The sequence below is a fragment of the Bos taurus genome, chromosome 10 (assembly GCF_002263795.3).
Source record: "Bos taurus isolate L1 Dominette 01449 registration number 42190680 breed Hereford chromosome 10, ARS-UCD2.0, whole genome shotgun sequence".
NCBI lineage: Eukaryota > Metazoa > Chordata > Mammalia > Artiodactyla > Bovidae > Bos > Bos taurus.
In genome coordinates this window covers 32755946-32773060 of record NC_037337.1, presented here as the reverse complement: position 1 = coordinate 32773060, position 17115 = coordinate 32755946, and the positions used below count along the sequence as shown (strand labels likewise).

At 46.1% G+C, this 17115-nt stretch overlaps 1 protein-coding gene across 8 annotated transcripts in view; it reads left to right on the top strand.

Moving 5' to 3' along the window:
• Positions 1-1365: 1365 nt before the first annotated feature.
• MEIS2 (Meis homeobox 2) overlaps positions 1366-17115 on the top strand; it is a 224135-nt gene continuing 208385 nt past the window's right edge. For 3 of the 8 annotated variants that reach the window (XM_024997745.2, XM_024997748.2, XM_024997746.2), the window contains exons 1-6: positions 1366-2471; positions 3726-3958; positions 5468-5609; positions 6336-6386; positions 7389-7439; positions 8235-8384. In XM_024997745.2, coding sequence (XP_024853513.1) covers positions 2460-2471; positions 3726-3958; positions 5468-5609; positions 6336-6386; positions 7389-7439; positions 8235-8384 — 639 coding nt within the window. In that variant the 5' untranslated portion in view covers positions 1366-2459. Of the gene's footprint in view, positions 2472-2934; positions 3042-3725; positions 3959-5467; positions 5610-6335; positions 6387-7388; positions 7440-8234; positions 8385-17115 lie in introns of those variants that run through there. The other 5 variants (XM_024997744.2, XM_024997747.2, NM_001191269.2 and 2 more) reach the window with 4 other exon arrangements.

Genomic DNA, 17115 nt, shown 5'->3' with positions numbered 1-17115 from the left:
AGTTGGGGAGAGAGGGCGCGCTCCGAGCGCAGGGCCTGGCTGCTGGGCTGCCTGGAGCCAGGGGACGGCGGGGGATGTAGAGCGGAGCGCGTGGGGAGACCGTAGCTCCGCCCCCAGCTCGGGGCGCCCAGTGATTGACACACAGCCGCCGGGATACCCGCGGCGCGGAGGTGAGGCTGGGAGCAGCTCCAGCCAGGGATTCGGAGAGACACCGGCTAGAACTACTTTCTACGCAAACCGTGTGGGATAGCTACCTTCCCCCCACACACTGATTCTTTTCATTTTCGGAAAAGTTCATTCGGAATTGGCCCCATCTTCCAGACCGCCCTAAATTGCCCGTTGTAATTAACACAGCCATTAGCCCGCGGTACCGAGCCCTGGCCTCGGCGCCCCGGGCGACCGCAACAAAGCTGGTCCGGGAGTGCGGGCCAGTCCTCCACGCTAGGCATCTTTTTTCTCTTTCTCTCTCCCCCTCTCTCTCCCGCTCGCTTCCATGCTTCCCAGCTCTAAGTGAGATCCACTTCGGAGTCCCACACCAGTCGCGCCCGCGTGTACACATACACACACCCACAACACACACACACCCGTTGGCAACATCAGACAACATCAAGTTCCCAAAAGACTCTCCCCACTTCCTCCCTCCTGATTCCTCTGCGGCCCCCAAAGACTCTCCGTGGTGGCCCTCGTCCGCACAGCTTGGAGGGAGTGCTCTCTGAGTTAAGCTGGTTTCTTCTTGTCCTAGTAAAAAAATGAATGTTGACAACAAGGGTCCTGGCTCTGCACAGGGAAGAAAGTACCACTTAAAAACAAAAACAAAACTCTGGCCGGGCGTTGGTACGGTCTGCAGATCCTGCTGCCTCTGAGTGTTAGCAGAAAGCCTTCGGGGCGCGACAAGTCGGCTGGTAGATGAGTAGGGGGCCGCGGAATTAAAAGGAACAAAAGCAGGAGCGCCATGCCAAACGTCCCCGACACGACCCCGTTAGGGAGGAGCCGGGAGTGATGGGGAAATGAACTAGAAGTTTTAAAGAAAAAAAATTAAAAATCTGAAGCTGTACCGTACTTTCCCTGTGGTTTTCTGCAGTTTTCCTCTCTGCGCTCTCCCTGTCTTCTTCATTCTCATTCTCTCTTTCCCTCCCTCTTTCCTCACGTGCGCGCGCGCGCGCACACACACAAGCTCACACACACAAACGCGCGCACACACACACACATATACACACACTCCTCTTCCTCCGTCCCCTCCTCCCCCCGCGCCATCCCCGCGGAGGAGCAGCCTCGCTGATTTGCTCGGGTCTGCTGGGCTCCTGCCTCCCCTCCCCCTTCCGCCCCCCGCCTCCCCCGCCCCCCCAACCGGGGCCGTCCGATCGCACTCGCTGCATATCAGAGGCTCCGCGCGGCGCGCTCCTCCTCGCTCCCGCTCCCCACTCCCGGGATGTGTCTCCGCCGTACGACGGGCTATGGCCACCACGACTTCCGGGTTCCGTCATTTCGTTCTCCCGCCGCCGACCCGCGCCGCCAAACTGAGGCTCTTCTATAAGCCAGGCAGCAGCCAACCTGCCAACACCTACTGACACTCACTCATCTCCCAGAGAGAGAAAGAGAGCGAGAGAGAGCGAGCGCGAGAGAGCGAGCGCGAGTGAGAGCGAGCGAGCGAGCGAGAAAGAGAGAGAGGGAGAGACAAAATACCTACCAAGAAAGGGGGGGAGGAAGTCCAATTTTTGCAAACTATTCGGTTTTTTTCTTGATTTTTCCCCTCCTGCTTTCTTTGAACGATACTTTAAAGAGAGAGGATCATATTATAGATACAGCGAGGGCAAAGCTAAAAGAGGGGGGAGGGGGAGGAAAAAATACAAGAAGCAGAAACCCCTCGCGGAGTTTTACTGGAAGAAAAAAACGGGTCTGAAAGATTCCTCCTCTTCATCATCATCAACCATCATTCATTCACTACCTTGACATTCCGGGCTTTGATTGACAGCTGGAGTGGCAAAAAGCCATGAAACACGACAGTTCGGTTACATGTGGGCTGCTGACGGGCCGCTCGTAACCTTCAGTTCGGGGGCTTAACAATTTTTTTTTTCTTCTTTTTCTTCTTCTTTTTCTTTTTTTTTTTCCAACTGAGGGGAAGAGAAGAGAAAGAGGGGGAAAGGAGGACCGAAGAGGAGGAGGAGGGGAGGGGGGAGGAGGAGGAGGTGGAGGAGGAGGAGGAAGATCAGGAGGAGGAGGAAGAAGAGGAAAAAAGAGAAAAAGAAGAAATATCACAGGAAAAAAAAAAAACTCTTCGTTGTCTTGCCTGGGCTTTTTTTTTTCCCCCCCCTAAAAATAACATTGGAAAATTGGGAGAAGTCTCCTTGGTTTGGAAAAAAAAAAAAAAAAAACAGGAATCTTCAGCCTAGATCACTTTCTTATCCGGACTGGGATATTAAATATACGACACATCCAGGAGTTTATTGGAGCGCAGACTGATGGCGCAAAGGGTAGGTTTAAATCTCCAACACTTACCTAGATATAAATCCTCTCCTAAGAGGGGCCTGTCCCGGTGCCTCCTCTCCCTTCAACGCTGCTGCTGCTCGCTGCTTGATGATGGCGGCCAGTATTTTAAAAAAATAGCAGCAAAATTATTCATCGGCTTCTTTTCCCCCCCGTGCCTCTGCGTGTGTGCGAGTGTGTGTGCGTGCGTGTGTGCGTGTCTGGGCGCGCGTGTTTCAGCGCTGTGCGAGCGGGCGGGCGGCGAGTGCGTGTGAGTGGTGTGTGTGTGTGTGCGAGTGCAATTGTTACACGCTTTCGCCTCGCTCCAGCTTTTACCCCAGCAGCGCGATTCCCCCGGTTCTCCTGCTGCCGCCGCTGCCGCTGCTGCGCCGCTGCTGCCGCTGCTCCCGCGGCTCGGGGCGGGCACCGGCTGCGTAGGAGCCGCCGCCGCCGCCGGGGCCGCCGCTGGGGCCGCGCTGCCGCAGCCGCTGCGCCGCCGCCTAGACTAGCCTGGGCTGCTTGTTTTGTCTCTGAAATTGACAAGGACGCAGGGAATCCGCTGCTAAATAATGTTTCTGGTAACTTTCACGTTATTCCCCCCACCCCCCACCCCCACCCTCCGCTCCCTGCCCCCGGGGAGGCACTGGCCCCAGTCTTCCCTCGTCCTCGGCGTTCTCGTCCTGATTATTAGCGTTTTTCTTCTCTTTATTTTGTTTCATTTCGCCTTTTGATTTATTGGATCCTCTGGAGGAGACGAAGGGGGGTTAGGGGTGGGAACCGGGGCTTCCTCCTCTCACTAACTCCACTTCTCCCTCGGTTGGCTCGCTACGGTTCTGCTGCCTCCGGCCCGAGCGGGACCTCCCGGCGCCCCTCGGTCCCCGGCCTCACCGCCCCCTCTCCCTGCTCTCAAAGCTGCTCTGGGTTCATACTTTTTCTTTTTTTTTTTTTTAATTTAAAAACACCCACCCTCCCAACTTTCAACTCCGTTGTTTCGGCTGGTTTGGTTTCTGTGTGCTCAACTCGTGCTGGGTACTTCTTTCTGACTTTGTTTTTATTTGTATTTTCCTCTCTTTCTCCTGCCTCCCCCTCCCGCCCCCTCCTCCTCTCTCTTCTTCCCTTGGCTTTCTCCCCCTCTCGTCTCTCTACTCCTTCCCCACTTCTTTGCTCGCTCTTTTCTCCCTGCTTCTTTTCCTCTCCTCCCTCGGTTCCCCTGGCTCTCTCTCACCTCCCGCGCCCCCCGCCCCTCTGCCGGGTTCTGACAGTACGATGAGCTGCCCCATTACGGCGGGATGGACGGAGTAGGGGTGCCTGCTTCCATGTACGGAGACCCTCACGCGCCGCGGCCGATCCCTCCGGTTCACCACCTGAACCACGGGCCGCCGCTTCACGCCACGCAGCACTACGGCGCTCACGCCCCGCACCCCAATGTCATGCCGGCCAGTATGGGATCCGCTGTCAACGACGCCTTGAAGCGGGACAAGGACGCGATCTATGGGTAAACCAGCCCCCACCTCCTCCCGACCCAGCGGACGGTGTGAGTGCGAGTGCGAGTGTGTGTTTGTCTCTGTGGGGGATGAGGGGTTGGCCGACTAAGTGGGGAGTCATTGCTTCTTAGGGTGGGGGGCGAGAACCGCTTGCCAAAGGAAAGGACAGTGCGGGGGGTGGGGGGGGGGGGCGCTGCTCTTCTGCCCCTTGACTGTGAGTCCCGGGAAGATTTGGCTTCGTCTACCCCCAAGGCCCCGCCACTCTGGACCCCATAGCCGGGAGTGACTGAGTCCTCACAATCTGGCCAAGGCCTTCTCCCCAAGGACGGGATTCCTGGCCAAAGGACGCAGAGCTGGGCCCCCTAACAGAGGCCCTGACGAAGGAGAAAGTTTCCTGCCCATGAGGAGCAACTTTTTTTTTTTCTTTTCTGTTTCCTATCGAGAGTCCGGGAGTCACTAAATGCAGCTTGAGCTGGGATCAGGGCTGCTTCGGCCGGCCAGGAAGTCCTAATCACCCTCTTCTTAATTCTCTGTAAATAAAGGGGGCAGACCTTGAAGTGCAGCGGGGTGGAAGGGACTGCTGCACAGAGCCGCTCTTGAGGGGAGTGAAGGAGATGGCTGGAAATTATTTTAAATTCTGAGAACTCAGGGAGGGCTGGGATTGCACGGCCCCAGAATGTACCACTCGGGCTGTCCCAGCGGAGGGTAGGTGAGGGAAGGCTGCGGGATGCGGAGGGGAGGGGACAGTCAGTAAACAGCAACTGTGCCTGAAGCAAGAGGCCGCCAGCATCCCAAAGTGTAGCTGAACCGCCCGGAGAAACACAAAGGGCAGACGCACACGCACACTTCCAAGTTATAACACTCGATTTATTTATTTTTGCCTGCTGGAGAAATGTGGTCTTGGGAAGGAAGCTCTTCTGCGTGTACCGCATGTAACTGGCCCCCCATACCCAGGCTTTTACTAGAAGTGGACCAAACAAGCTCATAAGGCGAGGGGGTGGAGAGGTTAGATTGAGGAAACATAACTGGTGAGGGAGGCGGCGGTTGAAGGTGAGCCTTGGGCCTCCTATGATTTCCCCTATGCAGAAGTTAAAGCAATCTTGGATTTCACCGACTGCTCCTCTCTTGGGAGGTCAGGGCTGGGTCTCAGGGGTTGGTTGGACGGCCTCTGTAGAGTGGGGAGTAGGTCTGGTTCAATTCCTGGCTCCAGACTGTCTCAGCTTATTGGATGCGTCCTTACGTTCGAACCGAGGCTATTTGTACTCGGAGGGCTAAAAGTGGCCAGGGGCTTCTCCCACCACATCTGAGGGAGTCCTGAGCTGAGGGAAAGGGCCTGGCCGTTTCTCCTTTCTGTCTCTGGCCCAGGCTCGCTGCCTGAAGGAAGGGTTGTCAAGTGTGATGCGTGTCTGTGGTAGTAAGGAAGGAATCCGAACCCTCCAAACTTGTTGATTACAGTTCTTGCTCCTTCCCCTCTGCACCCCGTCTCCGTGTGTGTGTCTCTGCGTGGCGCTGCCCGTTAGGCACCCGTTGTTTCCTCTGTTAGCTCTGGTCTTTGAGAAGTGCGAGCTGGCGACCTGCACTCCGCGGGAACCCGGAGTGGCCGGCGGAGACGTCTGCTCCTCCGACTCTTTCAACGAGGACATCGCGGTCTTCGCCAAGCAGGTCCAACCTTCTTGACCCACTAGCCCTCTTGCAGCCCCTCACTCCCCCCTCCCCTTTCCTCGAGCGTTTCTTGAAAGAGGAGGAAGAGGCTGGGACACCCGATCTGTTCCTCCGGCCCAGTCCGCGCTCTGCGCCTCCTCCCCATCCTTGAGCCTGGAGGCGAATTGGAAGAGGAGATAAATATGGGTGTTTGTTTTTCCCCCCAGCCAGGAATACAGGGGCTCGACCCTCGAATTAAAGTTGACCTGCTCCTAATCTGGGGCTTGGCCTTTTCCCCCGCCTGCAGCTACTTGAACAAGAATTGGGGATAGGGGCTTTGAGGGCCCCCGAGAGTGCCCGGGAGGGAAGGAAGCTGGGCGCCTCTCGGGGCTGTCGGCGCCGGCGCGGAGGTGAGGGAGGCTGCAAAACACAGCCCCGTGGACGGCAGGATAAGCGGGTGCCCGGGCCCAGAGAACAGCCCTGAGATCTCGGCTCCAACTCGGTGGTTCCAGGTACCCCTTCATGGGGCCAGGATCCGAAGGTCCAGATTCCTTTTCAACCGTCCCTACTGGTTTTTTGTGTTTTTTTTTTTTTTTTTTCCCGTGTATTTTACCAAAGCTCCTCTTTTCTCCGCCACTGCCCCTCTGCCATCCCCACTCGCACAGGACAGTTTAGTCGGTGACAAGGGGTTTTTTTCCTTTTAAAATGGAGTGATAATTCATGCTGACTTTCCCCTGCTTCCTATAGGTTCGCGCCGAAAAGCCACTTTTTTCCTCAAATCCAGAGCTGGACAATTTGGTAAGGCTCACTGTGGCTCGCCTGTCCCCAACCTGGGCCCCCTCCCCTGCTCAGAAGCACCCGCTTTTCCCCCACGGAGCTCTGGGGAGTTTGAGCAGAGCCCTCTTTTTGAAGCTCCAGAGCGACGGGGAGGAAGGGAACAGCTTAGCGCCCCCGCCGGGGAGCTGGCAGTGAGGGGCGGGTTGGACGTCAGGGCGCGCGGAGCCCCGGGGAGGCAGCGAGCGGGGACGCGGCGCCGAGCGCTAGAGCAGGGGATGCGCCCCAGGTCTCGGCCCCGGGAGCTAGGCGACGAGAAGTGAGTTATTTCCTCTGTTTGCCGGGGCAGGCGGCCGAGCCCGGGGCAGCTTACCCGAAGGAAGTAACCGCCTGCGCCGCGGAGGGCGGGCCGGGAGGTGGGCGGGGAAGGGGGGCGAGGGGCAGACCAGCGCAGGCCACTTTTAGGTGCGATTCTTTTGCTAATTTGCACAATTTCAATATTAAAAGTACTTAAATCCGCTTTCAAAGGCCCTGCCTCGCCATTCATCTGGAGTATTTCCTTCTTTAGTAAGGAGGGATTTCGCAGGGTGTGCTGTTCTAAAAAGCTTTCTCTCTCTAGAGAAACGACTTTTTTTTCTTCCTTTCTTTCTCTCTTCTTCTTTTTCTTCGTCTTTTTTTTTTTTAAGTTGGCCTGAGGTCGAGAGAGGGGACAGTTAAAGAGGACTCAGGAGGAGAAAGGCCTGTCCTTAGAAAGACAGCCCTTGCAGATAGCTCAGTACACGTGAGGAGCAAAGATATTAAATGCCTTGGCATAGGTTGAGTCAGATTCCCACCCCGTAGCCAATGAGGCAGAGATGATCAGTAATCACTTGGTTTTCCTGACGATTTCTTGATGTGTGGGTTTTGCCTGGCCACTTGCCTGCGTCTTCTCCTCAACCCAATCCCCTCACCATCCCCCCACTAGGAATCTCCGAGTGGCAGCAGTCACAGAGCCTTAACTCCACACTCTAAAAACTTTTCTTCCAGATGATACAAGCAATACAAGTACTAAGGTTTCACCTTTTGGAGTTAGAAAAGGTAAGCAGGAAACGACACTCCCCACTTTGATTTAGTCACTTCCCTCTCCTGGTGGAGTTGGGAGTGTTTTTAACAAACCTCCAGTCTGAGCACCTGGAGAGATTTTGAGCAACTTGTTACCTTGTCCTTCCCTCAAATTGCTCTTCAAACCCAGGGGCTCGGAGGATGGGTGAATTAAGACAGCCCTGCCTTTTAAAGTAGCCGCCTCCCCCCACCCCCCCTTTTTTCCCCAGGCATTCAGGATTATTTTGAAATGCAGCAAACCATTTGTGTTACTGGACATTCAGCTTGCTTGCGTCTCTATTAGGCCCAGGGCATGCATTAGGTGCTAGCAGAGGGACTCATTCTGGCTAGGGTGTCTTTACATTGCTCTGCAGCTCAATCATTTTCTCCTGGAAACATACAAAATTCCTAGCTTATTGAATCGCAAATGCTAATGCTGTTCCCAGTTCCTTCGTCCTTACATTTTGATGTTATCATCAAATCGGATTTTCCCCCCAAGGAGTCCCAGCCTGAACCCAGTTATTTCCAGTCCTGTTTCTGTTCCCTTTATTGTAACTTGTTGCTCAGGGAAGTCTCTGGAGAATAATATCTGCTACAACAATTGCTCTATTGTTTCCTTGCCTTCAACTATTACACCCATTAATTAGAGTTAGTTTGGAAGACATGGCACTGTTACTCTTTCCAAATGAAACCTTGCAACCTGGTATTTTTTCCCCTTAAAAAAATGAAACAAAACCATGACAACAACAACAACAATACAAGCTGAACCCTCCACCATGACCCTCCTTCTAGGTCCATGAACTGTGTGATAACTTCTGCCACCGGTACATTAGCTGTTTGAAGGGGAAAATGCCTATAGACCTCGTCATTGATGAAAGAGACGGCAGCTCCAAGTCGGATCACGAAGAACTTTCGGGCTCCTCCACAAATCTCGCTGACCATGTAAGTCTGTGAGCTTTTGGCATTCTTTTAAGACTACTGGGCACAGCAGTTTTGAAAATTTTGTTGTAACCTCTAGCTCCACTGACTTGAGTTTTATTTTTTAAAATAAAAAATCTGGTCTCTCTGGGAGTCTTTCCCTCCCTTTCTCACTACTTCTTCCACACCTTTCATCTGTATTTCCCTTTTCTTGGACCCCTTCCTTATTTATGTTGAGAATTAAAAAAAAAAAAAAAAACAGCAAATTGATAGAGTGATTTGTGCTTCTAATGTGTAAAGTTTCCTGGATTTGGTAACTTGAGTGTTAGCAAATTGTCTGCTTGATACGGTGACCGCTGCCTTTTCTGCTTTCTCAACTCTGTAATCAGTGCAGCAGGGAGAGAAGGAGGCAGGAAAGTTAACTGGACAGGATGGGAGAAAATTGGGGAGCAAGGACTGATTTCTCAGTTTCTCGCAGAGATGGCAATTCTGAGAATTATTGCCAATCTTGCATTGCATTTGAAATAAAAGGAGTGAACCCATTCTAGTTTTCTGAGCTTATGCTGTATAGAAACTTATTGTCAGTGTATGAACTTAATGCCAAGTGCCTGAAGCATCTTGGTAATAAAAGACAGTAACCTTGATGAAACAAATATTAACAATGTATTACAGAAAGCTGAAGGGAATTGTGATTGAGTAAACATAGGTTAGTGGTTGAATTTTAACACTTAAAAGAGTTGGTGGATGAGAACGGAGAGTATAGTCAGGAGGGACCCATGTGTGTCAGGCCAGGAACGGAGATTTCTTTCTATTCTCTCTGTTTTTAATCCTATTTTGGAACTGATCTAGTGAGTCTGATGCTTAAAAAAAAAAAGCATATGTAGTGAGACTGAAAATTTGAAAAAGAAGCAAAGAGAAGAAAGATTGCAGCTGGTAGGAAAGGCAAGAGTGGAGAGGTTAAAGAGTGGGTGTGAACAGCAGTTTATTTATAGGAACTCAAGCCTGGGGGTGGGGGACAGGGTGTCCATAGATTACAGTCAATTGAACTCACAACCTGAATGATATAGGCTATAGTCTACTAACTTGATGGCTGAAATATTAATTTAGCACTCTGTGGAGTTAAATGGGCGTCGAGGCTTGAAGGTAGTTTGTATCACCACCATCACCCCCCACTCCTAGGTGGTAAGAGGAATGAGTTGAGATACCTGGAGAATAAGTTTCTCCCCCTCCTTCTCCAAAAGTTTTGAAAATATACAGTCACAGATTTTAATGAGTAGCTTTTGTGCTCTATGGAAAGCCATATAGCCTAAGGACGAAAGTTTCAATTAAAAAAAAAAGAAAACATCAGTACCGATGTCCAGTTCTGAGACAGAATAAATACTGTGGTGTTGAAGGCTCCCATGCCTGTCTTTACTCTTGGCTTTCTCCATCACTGGGAGGGAAATGTTGGGGAGCTCTTTTGTATATTAAGTGTATTCACTGAAGTCAGGTGGGTGCAACAAGCAGCTATGGCAAGTTCATTTGCTGATAGGTAGCTATATGCTGTGTGGTTGTGGTCGGCAGGGCATGACACTGCCTTCAAAGTATTTGTTGTTGTCATTTACTTGTTTATTTTCATTGCTTCCTGTTTCTAAATTCATGTACATTTTGCACTACTGGGGGAACTGGGAAGGCGTCTAGTTACATGGTTTGTAGGATGAAAAGTTCACAGTTTTCTGCAGCAAAAGCTTTTCTCGTGTCATTTCTAGGGGTCTTGACTATTTGGTTTTCTAGAATAGTTTCTTGGAATTGTTTTTTCAAGTGGATATATGGAACTAGAGCATGCTGATGTTTATATAGAAGAGATAGGATAGACTAGGCTGTTTATAGAATTGGCTGATCAACAATGCCAGTTTATGGTACTATTTGGAATATTAAATTATACTCAGGAAAGAAGTTATACCTAAGAAGATAGTGCTTTAATAATGCAACAGTCATCATCTTTGAATAAAAGAATCAACTGTAACATTTGTTGCCTCTCTTAGAGGCCCCCAATCAAGTAAATATGACAACTGATTTATTTTGAACCCATGAGGGCTTACCACCTCATTGGGCATCATAATTTAAAGCCTTTTATTTCCTAGAGTCTGAACTATAACATTTTTACTTTAGCCCCCCTGCTATTTGTTTGCAAAGGAAGCAATAATTTGTTCCACCAGCAATCCGAGTGGGAAATGGTGAAGTTTGCCACAGATTTGAATTTTATGTAGGAGATGAGAGAAAACCTTGGAGAGTTTTTTTTTACCCTTTTTGGTACTTTGGCACCTTAAGTGTATGGAATGTATTCTTTCCCAGGTCTTCCCCTACAGAGTGATCCTCTTATGTTCAGCCTCTTCTGCAGGCTATTCCTCCTCCCTCAACTCCCCCCAGACGCAAAAAAGTGAACATACCTCCTCAGACCCACTACCTGAAAAGCGGTATGAGTGGGACATTCTCAGCATGTAAATGTATCCAATTTGAATCTCCAGGTTTACTTTTTCATTTGCTTTGATATGCATATTTAATACATTGCCCCAGGCTGGATCTCATTTGGTGCATGCTGGTGCAGGGGTGATGATGAGCCACTTCAGAAGGACCGAGACAGCGTGTTGTTTTCTCTTTTTTATCTGCTGGCCCACTATTCTGATCTACTGGCTTCCTTGTGGTTTTATTTGCACATGAAATGCTGAGAACATTTCAACTTATTGGCTATGAATAATGACAGCTAAAAAAGAAGTGTAGTTTAATTTGTTGTGTGCCAAGGTTTCTCTTCTGGAGGTGACAGTTTGTGACAGCTGTTTGACACCCCCAAAACACATACACCTCTATCCTTATTAAGTGGTATCAAGCTACTTTGTGTGAGGGTATATGTGTATGTGTTTAAGGAAGGAGCAAGCAGGGAGAGAGAGAATGAAAGAGAAAAGAAAGAATAAGTGTGTGATTCTAAGTAGTGGGAAGCAAAGACAGAAGCGTCAGGAGCAAAGTATTAGGCACCAAAATAGCTTTTGATTTTCTTAATAAAATTTTTAAAAATAGAAATATATAAAATTAATTGATATAAATATCTCAAAAGCAAGTATTTTGGGCCAACTTTTAAAAATGAGTTTTACATGCTCTTGCCTAGTGAACAAGGTTGTTGTCATGTTGATTTCACATTCTATAATATTCTATAAATAATCTGATGTAACATAGATGCATGAATGGAAGACCAACATAATTACCTTCCATACATTCAATTCATTTGTTCGTTTCCCATTGACACTTACATGATGGGCATACTAATAAAAAAAGTTTGGAATTGAATAGAAAATAAAAGTTGCAACATGGGCTATAATTTTATCATGTTTAGGAGATCCATAGTGAATGCTTGCTAATATTTTTAATATAAAGATTTCATCTTATACTTTTATTATCATATAAGAGTAATTGTTATAGGTAGGAAACAGCTACCTGTAACTGTTATAGTATTCTTTGGAATACTGGGGAGAAAAATATAATGGTGAAAAGAAATAGAACTCCATTTTCCATCTGCAGTTCTTGTTAAGTTTCCTAGACGTTCAAATTTATTTATTTTTAAAAATAAACTTGTCAACAAACCACTTCTTGAAAAAAAGTTTCAACTTGAAAACTGTTGTGGCATGATCATGCTTTTCCTAGTCTGTAGTGTTTCTGAATAATAGGTGATGTCCACATTATCTACTTTACATAATTTTACATCAAGTCTTTAGATCAAGTGCAGACAAATGAAATATATCTTTCTATTTACATATAAAGATATTACATATCTTTAGATCAAGTTTAGATAAATGAATTTTATTTGTTTCTGAAATACATTCTCTGACCTAAGCTCTATTGGCCTGAAGGTACATAGTTATATAGTTATTTCTATAAAGTGCTTAAGAAATTGCATTGTATTTGTTTTTTGGATGCATTAAGTATAGGGAAGAAAATAAAATTGTATCTACTGAAAATTAATGGCAGGTGCCTAAAAATTGACTGGTTCTGATAAGCTAAGTAATAAAAGAAAAATTATTTAAATTTTTATTTTGAAAGCTGTAATTTAAGTGAAGATATGCTGTTGTTTTCTTTCACATCTCTGAATATGTCAAATTTATTTACGTCTACACAGTTTTTAAAAACTGAGTTAAGCCAAAGGGGAGAATCCCCTGAACCTTGTTCCTGACAGAATACAGGCAAGTGTCTGAAAAATCAGCAGGGAATGGGCAGTGAGGAGAGAGAGCAGTCTAAGTGATTGGTCTAAGAATATAAAAGAGGAGACATTGGGATGTGAAAATAACATTAATAATATGAATGATTTATTTTATCAGATAATTTCTTATGTTCTGGTGTAAGATTAGACCTCACGGTATGTTATCCAAGTTCTTGGAGGACCTGTTTCAGGAAGGTTCCACCTCTGAGCCCTGTCCATCAACCCAAGGAGACCTGGCCAGGGGCCAGGGGCATGAGTTTTCTGTTGTTGTTGTGTAGTTTCTGGTGGTTGATGGCTTTTCTGTTAATTTCCCATCGAGAATAATTACGTTAGTGAAATCATGTAGGTTGTGCAGTTGGAGTATGCTTTCAGAGTAACTGCAATGAGATGGAATTAAACAAAGGTGAACTTGACAACAACAGATATCCACTATCAGATGAAAAGTTTGATATTTTAAAAATTCATTTTCTCATTTTTTTTTCAGGCTTAACATTCTATACATTATCCCATTTCAGAATTACAGGAGACATTTTATAATGTGATAGTACACTAATAGTATAAGAAATTTCTATATTCTCTAAAAGTTGCTCCATCAGAGGAGGAATCATTTGCAAAGAGTGTTTGCCATTTCCATGAGAGTTGCTCACATATTAATTCTCAAAACTTAATAGAGGGTGGAAGCAGGGAGATGAGGGAAAGACCCCAGTTCTATTTACATTTTTAAAGAGTGAGTCCACCTTCTGAAAGCACGCACGGTTCTCCTGAGTTCTTATGTCAACTTTGGAATAACGAAATTGAAATTCCAACATTTTTTTCAGATTGCACAATTAACGTCTAGAACTTTTGTAGGTTTGACTACCTCATGATAGGAGTCTTCCTCTTATTTTTAAAAATGATTTTTGCTCAATGTTAACTGTTAAGATGTGAAAACCTCTTAAAGTCGTAGGAAATCTGTAAGTTACATTAATTATGTGTACTGATGCGAGCATATCTTGACTTTGTCATTTGAACATCTCTAGTCAAATTAGTTTTGCATGCTCCATGTGCTGATTAAATATCTTTAGGTTTATTCTTACTTTCTACCTACAAACACGTATTCTGAATTACTTTACAGTATTTTCCAAGTTCTTGTGTTATTTTTGGCTTGGTGTTCTATATTGTGTTTTAGTTTTGTGGGTTCTAGAAAATCAAATGCTTAAAGTATTTTTTTAATAATAGAAGTAAGAAGTGGAAGTGACCTTAGGGATTATTTTACCTGACTTCTTAATTTTAAAGAGAGGAAGGAAACACGTTCCAGGGAAATGAAGTGCATCACCTGAGGTCATGTGACAGTTGGCGGTGGCAGCCTCGAGTCTTAATTCCAATCTAGGGTTCTTTCTCCTACACCGCATCCATTACATCACCTCTTCATCTGGAGTCTAAGACGAGTTTCAGATGATCTGAGGTCGAACTTGTGTGTGGTGTGGCTTCTTTTTTTAACTCCTGGAAACCTAATACTTTTCACTTCCCCCTTCAGTTTTGTGTTTATTCAGAAACACTTACACATTTTATTTCATTGCTTTTTCAACGGAAGAACCATGAGCTGGGTGGAATCATTTCAACAGGGAAATACTACCAGTTCGCTGGGAATTATTAAATAGTATCCTATCAGCAGGTCTCCCCCAGAAGTGCCAAACTGGTCTAAAACATTATAATGTCCACCATCTCTGCAGCCTCAACAAAAGAGGTGCATGGAGGATTTGCTTTTTCTGCCCAGAGATGCCTGTCCGCTCTATGCTCTTTCCTAGATTTAGCAAAATTCAATGATGGTGCTAAATCAATTTTTTTTTTTTTAACTTTCAAGGGAGGAAACACTGGCAGAATTGTGTTTTCTAGGGAGAGCTGTGTGTAAATGAGAAACAGAGGAGAGCTGCAGAGTGATCTCTTGTGGCCCCGCTACTACAAGCTCTCCCCATCTTGTCTCCTGCTTTTATATTAATTACAACTTGCATTATCAGCTGTGAGTCTGTAGCCCAGCAAATAGAAAATACTGCCCCTGGAGACCTAGCTTCTTGTATCTATTTTCCATCTCCTTCCATTGTGCTCCACTCAGTATTCACTGCTTTTCTCCTGCTAACACTGCTCTTTAATGCAATTACGTAAGAGCAAGAAGAGTCCTGTATTTGACTCCTAATTATGAAAGCCCCTGGGAATAGAAACATGTCTCTTCCTTGCCCTCGAATGTCTTCATGATACCTGGGGCTGAGGAGCAGGACATAGACTGTGGAATGCACCTACCTGATTCCTCACCCGCCCCGCCCCCCCCCCCCCCCCACACACACACAGCGTTTCTCTTTATTTTTCTAAGTATGTCACGTGTTTTACATGCTTTCATATGCCACTTCGGTTTCAAGATTCACTAAACTTCTGCATATAATTTGGCAGAAAGCCAAGCAGTTATTCTTGAAGGATGTAAACTTGGAAACTATCTAGGGAGGGGAAAGAAGAAGAAAGGAGTTGTGATACAAACAAATACTTCAGTCTAAGAACAAACCAATCTTATGTGTAAAGGACTGTATTGTAGCTATCCATGTTGCTTCCAGTGTTTTGTGATCAAGGAGGTAGCAATTTTTATTGACCAGATTATCAGTATTTATGTTTGTACGTGATCACGTCACTGTGATGTAGCTGAATACAGACAACTTTGGGGTAACTCTTCAGCTTTCAAACCCCAGAGGGATTCAGCTGTTTTTCCTACTTCCAAGTTAGATGAATATCCTGGTACTAGTTTGTGTCAGTCTTGCAAAGTAGATCATAATACTTGAAACACACTATGGAGATTGGGACACTTGTAGGACAGCATCTTTGAGGATGTGAGGAAGGTAAGGGGGAAGAAACAGGGGCATGGTGGGTGAGATAGTAAAAGTGAGCTTGCGTAAACTTCAGGACTGAGCTGAAAACCCAAGACCCAACTGATTTGGAGGAACTAGCTGCTCTAAAAGTATTATTTGCTTATGTGGCTTATTTCTCACCCCTTTAGTTTAGAGACCGCCTCCTCCAAAAAACCAGGGAAGGAAATCAACTGAGTTATAAACTTGTGAGGCCTGACTTTAAAACTCAGTACAGGTTTGACTGATGGGGACAAGACAGTGCTTTCCATTGCAAGAAGTCCTTCTGAGTGATCCCTTGAAATCACTCTCATGTCCAAACAGAAAGACTCACTGGGGCTTCATTTGAATGATTATAAAATAGCTGTTAGATGACATTTGCCTTAAAACATAGTTGAGGTGTTAGTAGTTAGTTATTGTAATTTTCATGAGGGGTAAGGAGCTTTTATAGCCACCAGCTTAATAAAAAGCATGCAGTGCATAAAATTCACATCACTTGCTGTTTTAGTGATGCAAAGTTTAACTGAAAAGTTTAGCTTAGGTGACTATTATTGCAGTTTCTAAAAGAAGGCTCTAGCCAGTGTTGTTGCAAGACTAAACTCATGCCATGCTATTGTTTTTTTATTTTTCTTGTAATTCTTCTAGCTCTTTATCTGATTACCATCCAGCAAACAGCTGACTCGAAGAGTCTGCAAAGCTTGAAGAGCCCCTGCATTCTGTTTGCTTTTAGCTAAAAACTATTGGAAGAGTTTCGAACTTAGATACAAAAATCACAGGCATGACTTTGTCTTCAAACCAGCAGAACCTTGGTTTTCATTTTATTCTGTTCAACTTTGTTCCCAAATCTATCAATACTTTCAAAACTATATCTTTACTTTAGAGATATATATATATATGTGCAGTACTTACAGTCACAAAGTTTCTGCTTAAGGTTTTGCCTTTGAATCAGTGGCTTGCCTGACAGCGGTGCCAACAGCATTGTTTGATAGAGATGTTATTAGTCTCTAGAACTTTGGGACATTTCACCATCTATCAAAAATGCTAAATATTAATTTACAGTGGTTTGAGACAGATCTATAGAGGCAAACAGATTTTTTTTGTTGTTGCTGTTCCAAATGATAATAGTTCCTTATTTTTTCTCTCTTTGGTTTCTTGACTTTGTTTTGGTGAAGTTTTATGTTCTATTTGTACATCATAGGGTTAAGGTTGAGAAGATAGACTGACCTTTTTTTCTGGATAAAGTATATATAATGACAACACGGCAAGATTGTCTTCAAGTGGTAAGATGTTAGCATGTTGCCTATAGACATGTCAGTCTGAGTCCTTAGTTACCAATTCTTGTAAGAAGAAATAGTGTACTTTGAGGGACTGACGGGGCTTTTTATTTTGCTCTCAAAGTACTGCACCCCCACCCCCACCCCCAACAGATTTGCTTGCCAGTAGATCTGTGGGCTTAGTCGAAGTTATCGCATACAGGTGACAAGTGTACAACTCTGACCTTAAGGCTGGTCTGTTTCATATGCTGTTCCTACTCTCTGTTTCTGCCAGAGGAAATTCCATCTCTTGCCTGCCTTCATGTGGTGCTGATAAAGTCCTTCCTGTACATTAGAATTCCTGTTTTCCTTTAAGCGACAGCAGGGTATTGGGACTGATCAGGAAA